Source organism: Vulpes lagopus, chromosome 3, assembly GCF_018345385.1.
Source record: "Vulpes lagopus strain Blue_001 chromosome 3, ASM1834538v1, whole genome shotgun sequence".
Classification (NCBI taxonomy): domain Eukaryota; kingdom Metazoa; phylum Chordata; class Mammalia; order Carnivora; family Canidae; genus Vulpes; species Vulpes lagopus.
The window spans coordinates 117,673,509-117,687,874 of record NC_054826.1 but is presented as its reverse complement, the minus strand read 5'-3'; the positions used below and the strand labels follow the sequence as shown (position 1 = coordinate 117,687,874).

The following is a 14,366-nucleotide window of genomic DNA, read 5'->3' as shown; positions in this document are numbered from 1 at the left end:
CTCCTTGGGGAACTCATGGATTCTAAAACTGAGGCATGGAAAATACAGCCTGAGTCTGAATATCTTATGATCCCAGGAAATAAGGAGGTGTTCAAAAAAGGAGAGGGGCTGGGGCACCTGAGTGGTTCAGTCAGTTAAGCATCTGACTCTTGATTACAGCTTAGGTCATGATCTCAGGGTTGTGGGATCAAGCCCCATGTTGCACTCTGCGCTGAGTGTGGAGTCTGCTTGTCCCAGTCCTCCCCTGCTTGCTCTCACTCTCCCTCTCTCTTTCTCCCTTTCCCTCTCTCTCAGATAAATAAATAAAATCTTTAAAAACAAAAACAAGCAAAAGAAAAAAAAAAAAACCACTGAGATTGTAACAGACTGCTGAATGCTAAGGAAAAGGAACAAGTAAATGTGGGTCCCGAAAAGAACCATGAACTCAGTCGGAAAAGTGATGAAGTTCAAATAAGGCCTAGAGTTTGGTCATAGTATCATACCAGTGTTCATCTCCTGGTTCTGATAACCACATAGTCATAGGAGACATCAGCAAAAGGGGAGCAAGGTGAAGAATCTGTAGAAACTCTCTACTATTTCCCTTTCTACTATTTCTCTTCTATTTCTTCTCTCGATTTCCACTATTTGCTATGAGTGTAAAATTAGTACAAAATGAAGTGTTTTAATGCTACAGAAGGGCAGCCCTGGTGGCGCAAGTGGTTTAGCGCCGCCTGCAGCCCGGGGTGTGATCCTGGAGATCCGGGATCAAGTCCCACATCAGGCTTCCTGCATGGAGCCTGCTTCTCTCTCTGCCTGTGTCTCTGCCTTTCTCGCGCTCTCTCTGAATAAATAAATCTTAAAAAAGAAAAAAAATGCTACAGAAAATACAGATTTACTAGTAAGACTAGCAGAGAAAGAATGTGGTGGGACATAAATATTTAAGAGTGTTGAGTATTCCCTGGCTTTATAAAGCCTGTTTTTAAGATGTGTTACTCCTAAATTTTAAATGTCTGGGTCACTGATAAAGGGAGCTTTCTTCATAGTATGCTTTGTGACGTTAACCACCAACGGTCAGCAACACGCTGGGAATTATTCTGTAGGAGCCGGACAACAAGGAGCTGCACACAGCCAGTGAAGGCATCAGAGTCTGAACCAAGCAAACAGACTCCACCATCGGGGATGGCCACAAGGAGCTCAAAGCCAAGTGATGGCTGATGGGTCTGTATTTTAGGGCTGGCCTCAGTCAAATTAACCACTTCTCTGAAGTCTGCTGGCTAAGGATGGATAATGATGTAAGCAAATATGACCAGAAATTCCTCCTTGCTTCTCTGGATGCCTGTTAGCCACTTCTGAACAGACGCTCATCTTTGTTTCGTTTCTCTGCAGACTCATCCAACTTTCTACACCGTTCTGATGACCTCACTGACTTCTTTCACAGGGCTCTGTAACTGCCGATTATTCCCAGTCGGGGGCAGCCGCATGCCTCCCCTCAGGCACTCCCATTCTCACAAGCCTGCACCTGGTGGTGAGACAGCCACGGAACACAGAACACGGAGGGGCTCTCTACAGCCTTCAAGTGTCCTGGGTGCAAAGCTCAGCACCTAAGATGATTTCTTTTCCAAAGGGCCTTAGAAAACAAGCAAAAATGTCCACCATGCCTATCATGGAATACTCTAGCATATTTACACAAATGGTCAATACATTTTTAAAATTTATCAAATATTATCAAGGCCATCACACAGGAGATTCCATTACAGTTATGCAGAAGAACCCAACACAATTATCTTTGTCCTCTAGGTTCTTCTAATTATGGAATAAAACGCCCTTAGTCAGATACCCCATTATTTTTCCCATTACTCCTTACTTGCTTATTCTACTTCTTAAATGGTTTTGAGAATCATAAAAGTTAGTTTCATGGAGCATATAAGGGCATCAAGCATAATCTTCCTAGACATTTTACAAGAAAAGCTTTTTTTTTTTTATTTTTTTATCTTTAAGTAATTTCTACACCCACCGTGGGGCTTGAACTCGCTACCCTAAGATCAGCAGTCACATGTTCTACCAGCGGAGCCAGCCAGGCTCCAGTTTCACTGCCATTTTCTTGTAGGGACAAGTAAACCTTCCAGAAAATGGCGTGGATCCAATCGGCAATTATGATGTCACCGAGCACATTGTAACCATGGTTTCCCTCCATACCAGGTAAACATTCTACACACAACCAAATGGGTAATTGGCAGTGATGAGCACGCATTTCACCTTAAATGAATTGTGTTAAAAAGAAAAAGCCTGGTTCACTTACCGAATTGGCAATGGCATGAATGACTCGAGAAAATCCCACAGCATCATTCAGTTCTTCCTGATTTAGAGAAACAAACCGAGAAAACTACTGACATAAACAGATTCCTTATTTGAACAGGTTAAAGCCTAGCTCCAAAAACCACTTTCACATTATATTGAGTTAGCTTTAGTTTCCTGGGCTCTATCTCCATCATCCCAAACTACTGCATCTAAAATGACATATGTACAAACCTTTCTTCTGTTTCAGAATGTGGAATAAGCAAGTACCAAATTATTCATTAGTTACTAGAATAACGATGCCTAGGATGTACCCATCATTTCATATCGTTTGCTGAAATCTCCAAAGTCCAGGAAGTGGCCTTAGAAACACAAACTTTTCAAAGCTGCCACCTGCTGGCCAAATTCAATACTGCATTAAATTCTGAGGAAGCCCATCTGGCAGCTGACTGATCAAATCAAGCACTCTCCTAACTCCTGGCTTTTTTCCTTGTCAGATGCATTTTTGGACATTTATAGCACAGCACTCTGAGACTCAGCCCCACCCAGTTTCTTCTCTCTTTTCCTCCCAATGATACCTAAATAGGCTCAATTTCTCTATCTTGACACCCCATCCTCAGGGCTGAGCCGCGTGCACCTGCTAACCCTTCCTGTCGCATCATAGCTGCATTACTCGACAATTCTCTGCCCATGAGCTCGTTTCATTGCCAGCTCTTTGCAGCTCTCTGCTCTCTGGCCTCACTCTCTCTGAAACTGTTCATCTCTTTAAACTACCCTCAAGCTAATAAGTGTTGGCAGGGATGTGGAGAAACTGGAGCACTTGTGCCCTATTGGGGGGAATGTAAAGTGGTACAGTCGCTATGGAAAACAGTATGGCAGTTTCTCAAAAAATTAAATATAGAACTTCCATACGATCCAGCAACTTCATTTCTGGGTATATGCCCAAAAGAACCAAAAGCAAGGACTCCAAAAGAATTTGCACACCCACGATCATAGCAGTATTATTCACAAGAACCAAAAGGTAGAAGCAACCCACTGTCTATGATAGATAGAAGAAGGAAATGTGGTCTATACAGACAATGGGCTACTGATCAGCCTAAAAAGGAAGGGAATTCTGACACCAGGTACAACATGGATGAACCTGGAGGACACTATGCTGAGTGAAATAAACCAGCCACAAAAAGACAAATGTTGTATGACTCCACTTACATGAGGCACCTAGAGTCGTCAAACTCAGAAGGTACAATGATGTTTGGCAGGCTGGGGCAGGGAGCAGACAGGGAGTTAGTGTTTAATGGGGACAGAGTTTCAGTTTTACAGGACAAGAACAATTACCTAAGTAGCAGTTTCCTAAGATGGATGGTGGTGGCTACCCAACAAGATGAAAGCACTTAACACTACAGAACTATACACCTAGAAACAGGATAGTATATTGTACACTACGTGTATTTTGCCACAATTAATTTTTTTTAATTTTTTGGAATATTTTTTTAAAACTTCATTTTCCTATGCAAATGTTTTAATGACATCTTTATGACTTTCTCCCAGACAATGAACTCTTGGATAGGAAAACCATGAATCATTTGCTCTGGGGGTGCTTAAGTAGCTTAGTCAGTCAAGGGTCTGCCTTCAGCTCAGGTCATGCTCTTGGGGTCATAGTAGGATCGAGCTCCTTGTCAGACTCCCTGCTCAGTAAGGAGTCTGCTTCTCCCTCTGCTCCTCTCCCCTACGCAGTGCTTGCTCGCTCTATCTTGCTCACGCTCTAATAAATAAATCAAAAAAATAATTTGTTCTTATGCCTTCTGCATCTATCACCATGCCTGAACATACGGTGAATACACTACAACTGGTGAATAACTAATTCGACCCTAATTCCTATACCAGTGTCCATTCTTCCTTGTGACCAGAGGTCTTTCTTGTCAAGTGGACGAAAATCTGAATTCCTGGAATAATGAGAACTGTGCTGGAGTCCCTGCTAAATATCCCAGTTCCCTTGGGTCTCAGACTTCTGTCTTATTCTCCTCTGTCCTCTGGATTGGAATTCTAGTTCTCAAAACTGTTATTAAACTTTTACTGCAACACTTAATAATTATTATTTTAAAAAAAGAAAAACTACTCCCAAGGCTAAACCCAGTAGCCACATCTCAGTCTTTATTCTTCTCCTCTGCTGACATTCCCCTCTTGGAACATTCTGCTTGGCTGCTGGTCTCAAGACTCTCCGGGCACATTCTTCTCCTTCTGCCTATCATTTCAATGCTAGATCCCTCAAGCACCTACCCCAGACCATCTTACTCTCATTCTTCAGTGCAAGGTAGGTGCTCCAGCCCAGGCCCGGTGTCCCCACCAATGAGAGCCACACCTAGTTCTCACCTCACCTTCTCTCCTGAGCTCCAGAATGACAAGTCTGTCTATAGGACACCCACTACTGGATGTCCCAAGACATCTAAAATGTCACTGAGTCAAAAACAGAGGGTGACATCCTTTTCCACTGTTGGAAGACAGCTCTGCCATGGTGCCATAGTGATCTTGCATGTATCCATATATGCCACACAGGCAAAGGCCTGAGTCACGACCCATCTTTGTGTTGGTGGAACAGCCCAGGAAGAGCGGGTGGGAGGCCAAGGCTTGTGAGGAGCTGCTATGAGGCCATCTCCTACCTGCCTCCCTCTCTCCAGTCATGAGTACTTCTCACTACCTCCCAGGTTCTGATGAGGCATGGGGCTTTCTGCCCCACGCTCCTTTGCAAAAGAGAGCTACAACAGAGCAAAGCACTCAGCTGCAGTCTAAAACTGGCTCCTCAGTAATGGGGCAGCCAAAACTCCCACTGTAGTCTCCTGGCCCTTTGGTTTCAGTGTTGTCTTTTTGGCATGTGGGACCAAATGCAGCTGGCACCTCTGGCTTATCTTCCTTCTCTATATAAGCAATAAACTATCTAAATCCAACAGTAGCTTTTTGTCCCTTTACTAACTGAATCAGTCAGCTGTGGCCCTGCCTTATGCATGTGTGAGCTCTTGGTCTCCTCTGCCTGTGTCTCCCTACCAGTATCACTCTGGCCCTCCCCCATCTGACACCAGTCTACCCAGTTGCTCAAAATTTTGGCATGAGTATCTTTCTTTTCTCCCCTCCACTTTTTTTCTTTTTTTTTTAAGGTAGTCTGGCTAGGTTGCATGACATTTTTTTTTTTTAATTTCATTTATTTATTCACGAGAGAGAGAGAGAGAGGTAGAGACACAAGCAGAGGGAGAAGCAGGCTCCATGCAGGGAGCCCGACATGGGACTCGATCCTGGGTCTCCAGGACCATGACCTGGGCCAAAAGCAGCGCTAAACCACTAAGCCACCTGGGCTGCCCTCCCCTCCACTTTCAGTGCCCACACTCAATCCCAAATTCCACTGATTCTACCTTCTAAATATCTCCGGGTTCCACCTAAATTACTACTCACTATCCTATTCCAACCTACTGACATCTCATAGCTAGGTTACTCCACAGCATAATCGTTCTATCTCCCTGCCTCTGGTCCTCCTCTGGAATCCACTCTCCAGACAGCAACCAGAGTGATGCTCTCTAACAATGCAAATACAACCATGTCATCGTAATCTATTGAATCACAGGTTCCACAGTTTGTTTTAGGAAAACCAGCAACTGTGCCCGAAGCTAAACACAGCAATATTAGCAGTTCAGTGACACACAATCTGAATGATGCGTGCAGTTCAGTGACACACAATCTGAATGATGACCAAGGATACTTTCTTCAAGACTGATTCACACAGGCAAAGGCTGGTGCTGGTCAACCACCATGTCAGACTCACTTTGGTGGCTATGTCTAAGTTTTTAACCTTGGGGATGCCTGGGTGGCTCAGTGGTTGAGCATCTGCCTTTGGCTCAGGGTGTGATCCTGGAGTCCTGGGATCAAGTCCCACATACAGCTCCCCGCATGGAGCCTGCTTCTCCCTCTGCCTGTGTCTATGCCTCTGTGTGTGTGTGTGTGTGTGTGTGTGTGTGTGTGTGTGTCTCATGAATAAATAAATAAAATCTCTAAAAAAAATTTTTTTTTAACTTTAAGTTACCCCCGTTCTGTTCTAGGTTTCTCTGCCAATTCAATACTGCTATGGTAGGACACTATTCATCACGCTGAATGTGACACAAGACCTACAAACATACAGAAGGCCTAAGTCAGTATCGAGTTGTCATTTCTCACCCAAAGAACGTGAAAATGACTCAGTCACCTGTTCCTTAGCGAGTTTCTGCTGCTCCCTCCTCTTACGCTCTTCTTCATCTACTTTGCTGATGACGATGTAGCGCTCCTTCTAAAAGACATAAAGCAGAAGTACAACTTTCAGGAAGCAATCTGATCTCAAACAATACAGATTCTGCTACCATCCGGAGTTATATGTTTTGCCAGCACACAGCCTTTCATGGGCTAAACATGCTGAAAGCATTTTGAAATGCCACCAAAAACTGAGCTGGTGTGTTACAAACCAAAATTCTGCCTCTGTGCTTGAATGACGTTTGCCTGCAGTTTAATAATTCAACCCAACAGAGGTCAGTTCAAAATATCAACAGACTACAAGAATAAGACACTTTCCATGACGAACACTAAGAAGTTATGTTCCATGTAAATGTGAATTTCTAAACAGTTGGCTTTAAAATAAAATTTCTAAAAAAAATAAAATAAAATAAAATAAAATAAAATAAAATAAAATAAAATAAAATTTCTGTATATTTTGATGACCTAAGAAAAAAAATCCTGGACTCCCTGGTAAGGTTTCAGAAAACTAATCCCTTCTTTCTCATGTATTCTACTTTGTATCAATTAAGCACACCACACCCTGTGTCAAAGTTTGAGATTTATCTTCTAGCTAGAGTTTTCCATTTACTTCATCTCTTATTTCATCTGACATCTGCTTAAGAGCAACCACAAAATTCTTAAGAGCATCCACAAAATTCTGAAATTCTAAAATTTTCCTAAAGGAGCCCACCACCAGCCTCCCAGTAGCCATTACGGTTCCATCATCGCATCTCTGCGATGGAATATATGCCATAGCAATGCTGATGCTTAATGCCGCAGATTCTATTATTTAATTTCATGCGCCCATCTAACAAGAAGCCACTTTTTTCATGTAGAGCACTACAACTTTCTACCACAATTAGAATGTATACTAACATTTACATACTTTCAAGTTAACAAAGCATGTTCATGTCCACTAACCCACAAAATAGCTGTGAAACAGGGACAGACTGTCATTGTCCCCAGAGTACCAATGAGGAAGACAAGGCTTCCAGATCCAGAGGTGACATGACTTGCCCAAGGTCACCCAGTTCATAGGAAGCACAGCCAGGAGTCAACCCTGACTCTTAGCATGTCAATATATCATTCCATGTGTTTGGCCCTGGATAGTTCTTGGGGTTACCTTTTCAGTTTCTAAAGTGTCAACATGAATGCCTTTGGGATACCTAAAGAAGAGAGAGAGACAACGGGACATCACTAGATGAGACAATGACAGCTAAAACCCTAGGTATTTTCAAAGCAACTCTATGGCTGAAATTTAGTTAACTTTCATTAATATATATACTACTATAATGAAGACTTTCTAGTAAGTCTTGTCCATAATATTGCAGCTGCCAAATGTTTCTCTATGTCTGCTTTTAAAAGTCAGGAGTGCATCGGATTTCAAATTAAATTTTTTAGGACACAGGCATCTTCTGACATGTCATGCATCACATAATACATTCAGCTCATTACCACACAGTCAAATCTCGCTTCCAAATATAGTAACATTTACTTCCTAGGTGAAATTTTGAAGGTCATTTTAGATAATACAGGGCATTCATAGAGGTCTGAGGTAAGTTAACTCTGCTATACTTTGACATGGTAATTTGCAAGAGCCAAGGAGAGGAATCTGGAACCTACATGGAGTACACTGCAAGGGTAACACAACAGGAAAGGAGCCCAGTCAAAGGACAATGGTCCCTTTCCCATTTATTCAAAGTAAATTCCAAGTATACACATCATTGCAGATTCTAATGGGAGATCAAGAACCTCAAAGTCAAATATAAACATCCAACTGTTCAACACTAATGTTCAAATTGTGGATTAGAGAGCCACTTGGAAAATACAGAAATAGGGTGCCTAGGTGACTCAGTCAGTTTAGCATCCTACTCTCGATTTCAGTTCCAGTCGTGACCTCAAGGTCATGACATCAAGCCCCAAGTCAGGCTCCCTGCTCAGCTCGGAGTCTGCTTGAGATTTTCTCCCTCACCCTCTGCCCCTCTGCTCCACAACCCCCCTCACATGCACATACTCTCTCTCTCTCTCTTAAAAAAAAAAAAAAGTGAAAATACAGAAATCTATGGAAAAACATCCAGAAAAATACATGCACATAACAATGGATACAATTTTGGGGGATTCACAGACCTCCTCACCCATGGCCCAACCCCTGCTTTAAAAAGAGCATTCATCTGAGCTATTTCTTAGATCTCAAAACCCAGGGATGCCTGGGTAGCTCAACAGTTGAGCATCTTCCTTCAGCTCAGGGTGTGATCCCAGTCCATGGATCGAGTCCTGCATCAGGCTCCCTGCGAGGAGACTGCTTCTCCCTCTCTGTGTCTCTCATGAACAAATAAACAAAAATCTTAAAAAAAAAAAAAAATCCCGAGACTCAATCTGTATCATACACCATCAAAGACCAGAACACTATACATCCAGAACTTCATGGACTTAAGACCAAAGTGATAATGAAAAGAAAATTTTAAAGGCTTAATATCATCTGCTAGGAAACAAAAAAATTAGTGGGTATTCAAGGAACTAAGGAGTAGGGGGAAGTAACACAATTAAAGAACAGCCCAAGAACGTGCTATGATCAAATCATTACAAACTGCAGAATCTCAAAAGTGAAAAGAGAGCTAAAGGATAATACTTAGTTTTAAATCCTGGGTCCCTCACAGAGCTCTCACATACAATATAATATAAACACTTACTTCCAGCTCAAAGTCTGATAGATTAGTTTTCTTTGGAACCTATAAAAACAAAAGAGAAGGTACTGATTTGGGCTCATTAAAAGAAAATCCTAACTGATCAAGCACTGGCTGAGAAAGACATTTAACTTTTAAAAGCAACTCCATGAGATGTGACAGGTAAGACGCACACAAAAACAGGCAGGATGTTTGTGGCGGCAGGATCCCTTGCCACTTGTCTTCATCAGAATGTTCTTTAATATTATTCTATCACATTTTTCGAGGATGTAAAAGTTCTTGTCTAACCACAGCATCACTTCCTGTGGCTATACGATGACTTTCAAATAGGCACATGCATTAAAACACTTTTTGAAGCTAGTCTCAAAGTAAAAGGGAAGTAAGGTATTTGAGTCACTGCCTCTTTGAAATGCTGACATTTTTTAACTGCAGAGAGAAATTCAAAGGAGAGAAGGGGGCTGACAGTGAATTCTTCCCTTCGAAGCTTTCATGAATCAAGCACTCCTCAAGGCTAACGTAATTATGCCACTCTAGAGGGTACATTAAAGCCAAAGATGCATGAGTGTTTTCTCCCCTCCAGCACAGGACAGACTGTTCATTCAGTGTCTCAATATACCATTGTCCTCACTGTGTTAATGCTAAAGTTAGTGCTGACATCTTGGATACATACAAATAATAAAAAGACTGCAAATGTGTGTTTCAAAGACCAAAATGGAGCCCATGCCAGAAATCATCCACCACTCCAAAAAAAGAACATATGGGAATATTCAGGGCAACTAACCCAGTGCATGGCTCTAAATCCAAGTTCTTATTTTCTTCACTTTGCAGTAAATCTTCTATTTTCTCTCTGAGGAATTAGAATGAAAACATCAACATCAATATCTTTAAAAGAATGAAGTCATCCACCAAGAGAATCATCATACTCAGAAGCAATCTAACCATAGGCACATAGGACAGTGTAACTCTACCCAGTCAGGTTATAAGTTTTTAGCTACACTTGAAAGTTATACGTGGTTACACATAAAAATATTTTATTGGAGGGGAGCGGGGGGCAGCAAGCAGTTGGTTAAGCATCCAACTCTTAGTCTTAGCGAAGGTTGTGATCTCAGGGTCGTGTGATCAAGCCCCATGTGGGGCGCCCTGCTCAGCATGGAGTCTACTTGAGATTCACTCTCCCTCTCCCTTTGCCCCTCCTACTCGTGCTTTCTCTCTCCCTCTTTCTCTGTCTCAAACTAAATAAATAAATCTTTTTAAAAAATACTTTATGGGGCACCTGGGTAGCTCAGTGGTTAAGCATCTGCTTTTGGCTCAGGTTGTGATCCAGGATCAAGTCTTGCACTGGGTTCCCCAAAAGAAGCCTGTTTCTCCCTCTGCTTGTGTCTCTGCCTCTCTGTGTCTCTCAGGAATAAATAAATAACATCTTAAAATACTTTATGTGGACATATTCTTTTTGTTGTTATTTTTCACAAGTTAGTAAAACTTCTCAAGGATTCATCAACACAAGTAATTTAAATTTTTACTTTTCTAGGGGAAGGAGAGTAGGGGGCTGGGCAAATGGGTGAAGGGGAAAGGGAGATACAGGCTTCCAGTTATGAAATAAGTAAGTCACAGGAATAAGAAGCAGAGTACAAGGAATACCATCAATGATACTGTAATAGTGAAATAATGAGACAGATGGGAGCTATGCTTGTGAACAGAGCATCATGTACAAACCTGTCAAATCACTAAGTTGTACACCTGAAATTAATATAACACTGTATGTCAACTATACTCAAATAAAATTAAGTAATTAATTAATTTTTACTTTTTTGGTAAAGCAGTTATACGAAAACTCAGTAAAACCAGACGCTCCTCCAGGGGCAGGTCTGCGACTGCCAGGAGCAGTTTCTGCTAGTCAGAAACTCCATTCAAAGAAACAAAATAAAACAAAATAAACAAAAATGGGGATATCCTGCAAACATCTGGATGGGTCTATTTTGTTCCTCTGCCTTCAGACAAACTGGACGGTGGTTATCAGGCGGGCCCTTGATCCATGCAGGAGGTACGCCCACTGGCTAAGAGTCTCTTGCCTAATGACATGTGGGAAGTCTCAGGGCAGTACACAAGATTCTATTTAACAATGTGCTACAATTACACAAAATTAGGTATGACACAATGAAACCCTGCCATTCACCCTATCACACCTGCATGCACTATGTGTGCGCAGCTCAACCTTAAAATATAGATGTTAGTCCGGCCCCAACATACATTTACATAACGTCCATTCAGTTTAAGTTTTGGAACTTACACCACTTGGTCAATAAACTTCTTCTGGTCCTCAGGAATTGTCACAGGACATTTTGAAGTGTTTGGAGATACATAAGACAGAGCTCCTGCACCATTGGACTGCAGACGTTTTTCATCATACTGCTCTCTTAACTGTCTTTCTTCTTCATGATTTAAATATGGAATTCCTAAGTGTAATTTTAAAAAGAAAGCATTAGCAGAAGTAACACCACATAAATATTTTAACAGAAAAAATTTTGAATGAACCAATGAATCTAAAACACTCAGGAAAGGCTTAACATATATAATCATATCCCAAAAAGTCAACAGAAAAAGCAAATGATTTTGAAATATGTCTGTCTGTTCATTTGCTCCCATCATTCACCCTTCTTTCAACAAATGCTCATTCGGCACTTAACATTGGGCCAGGCAATGTATCCAGCACAAGGGATGATCCAACAGTGAACAAAGGAGATGCATCCTGCTCTGTGGTGAAGGGGGTGGCTTTGGACGACATGATCAGAGGTCATTTTTAGGGAAGACCCGAAGGCCACTAAAGGGTCAGGGGAAGAGCACTGCAGGCAGGGGAACAAGTATAAATGCCTAGAGGATGGAATGGCACAGACTGCTCCCAAACCAGCAAGGAAGGTGGCCGGACCAGAACACGGTGAGCAAGAGAATGGTACAACATTGACATGGAGAGGATGTGCAAGACTGTGCAGGCCTTTACAAGCCATGGCAAGAATCTACTTTATTCTAAGACCAATGGAATGCCATTAGAAGGTCTTAAGCAAGATAATTACATTATCTGCTTCTCGTTTCTAAGAGATCATCTTGACTCTTGAAGGCTGAAGGCGGGGTAAATGTGTGGGCATGGCTTGATTTACAGTGAGACCTCATTTACACAGTAAACTGTAAACTGTGTCTCTCAAGAATAAATAAAATCTTAAGAAAAAAAAAAAAGAAGAAACACAAGGAGAATGAGGCACACTCCCATTTGGCCGTTTCTCTCCTTTTCTGAAAATAAAGCCATCAGGCTGGAAATGATACATCCATAGAGACCAGTTAAGGAAGTTCTTTCAAAAGATTTCTGCACTTATTCCAATATAGTGCTCTAACTACAAATGGAATTTTGTATTTTCTTTATTTATTTTTTCTAGGTAGGCTCCTTGCTGAGCACGGATTCCAATGTGGGGCTCAAACTCACGACCCTGAGATCAAGGCCTGAGCTGAGATCAAGAAGAGTTGTATGCTTAACCGACTGAGCCACCAGGTGCCCCCTTGGAATCTGTATTTTGTAAAGCTTTTGAGTCAAATATGAGCCAATGGAGAAAAATTTTTAGAACACCCAAACTGTGTGCTCAAGCCCAGCTCATTCACTCACTGTGTTAGTCTGGGCTCCAAGAATCTTTCTCTTGCTATTTCCAAGTCAAAATCATCAATAAAAATTAAGGGGCAGCATCAGTGAGGCAAGTAAAAAACACCATGGCATGGGTTCTAAAGGGTTCACAAGACCATTTCGCTGATGGGAAGAGAATTTTGAGTCTATCTTCCAGTACTTTTGTTGAGAAAACTCTCCTTCCTGAACTCAATAATTTGGCATTCACGGTGGAAAAGAATGTAACTTATGAGACAAATTAAAAGTAGTTATTGACCTTCCCACAGCAGCTGCTTAAAACCGTGGGGGAAAACCAGAGGCTCTCCCAAACACTTGGAAGGCAAAACATTCTGGTGGGGACTTTACCGCCCAGTATTCACTCATGAATATTGGGTCACTTCCTTGACATAGCAGATGACTCCAGCTTTCAAAGCATCAGGGATATGAAATGAATGAGATGTGGTCCCTTTCCTCAGGGTGTCCACCCACCTGTCACACCAGCCAGTGAGCCAACATGACTATGGTCTATGCAGACTTTTTTTCTCCCATGAGAAACATTTCCAATTATAAAACAAGCACTACTTGAAATGGGGAGTTATCATTACAGCATTTCCAGCAGACAGTTACTTTTTTTTTTTTTTTTTGGTAAAATTTTTTTTATTTTTATTTTTTATTTTTTTTATTTTTTTATTTTTTATTTATTTATTTTTTTAATAAATTAATTTTTATTGGTGTTCAATTTACCAACATACAGAAAAACACCCAGTGCTCATCCCGTCAAGTGTCCCCCTCAGTGTCCGTCATCCATTCCCCCCCACCCCCCACCCTCCTCCCCTTCCACCACCCCTAGTTCGTTTCCCAGAGTTAGGAGTCTTTATGTTCTATCTCCCTTCCTGATATTTCCCACACATTACTTTTCCCTTCCTTTATATTCCCTTTCACTATTATTCATATTCCCCAAATGAATGAGAACATAAGACAGTTACTTTTTAATGTACTCTACCAGTTATCTCGCTGGAAGAAAACAAGGAAGTGTTCCCCTCAGGTGGCCTGTCAGGACCACTAAGTCACACCAGTAGGAGAATAAACCTCACCCAATAAAATCAGAAGTAAGTGAGGCTTTGTTAGAGAGAAATGAAGTAGTGTCTACTCTTCCCGTTCAGCTCACAGGTGACAACGAGGCTAAAATTTTTAAAAGGCATGATAAAAGAATTTTTTAAAAACTCTAAGGCTGCACATGGTATACCAGGACTCTTGAGATTCTGTGTCAGACGGCAGGCACAAAAAGATAATTCTCAATCAAATCCAAATTTACAAGCTCTAAGGATAAGTCACATATAATCTTACCATTGCGGAAAACTTTATTAAAATCAAATCCTTGGCTTGCTAGAAAGTCAATGCTTGAGCTCTGAAACAGGAGTGAACAGAACATACATTTTGGTGATATTGGCGGCGGATACGTGAACAGAAGCAGGGAG

The 14,366-nt window shown here is 41.6% G+C and overlaps 1 protein-coding gene across 1 annotated transcript in view; it reads right to left on the bottom strand.

Annotated features, from left to right (window-relative positions):
- PARN (poly(A)-specific ribonuclease) overlaps window positions 1-14,366 on the bottom strand; it is a 154,554-nt gene that overhangs the window by 129,789 nt on the left and 10,399 nt on the right. Inside the window, exons 6-12 of the mRNA XM_041748340.1 lie at window positions 14,236-14,296; window positions 11,533-11,698; window positions 10,027-10,092; window positions 9,252-9,290; window positions 7,685-7,727; window positions 6,500-6,580; window positions 2,279-2,335 (exon numbers count right to left, since the gene is read on the bottom strand). Of these exons, the coding sequence (XP_041604274.1) occupies window positions 2,279-2,335; window positions 6,500-6,580; window positions 7,685-7,727; window positions 9,252-9,290; window positions 10,027-10,092; window positions 11,533-11,698; window positions 14,236-14,296 (513 nt within the window). The remainder of the gene's footprint in view (window positions 1-2,278; window positions 2,336-6,499; window positions 6,581-7,684; window positions 7,728-9,251; window positions 9,291-10,026; window positions 10,093-11,532; window positions 11,699-14,235; window positions 14,297-14,366) is intronic.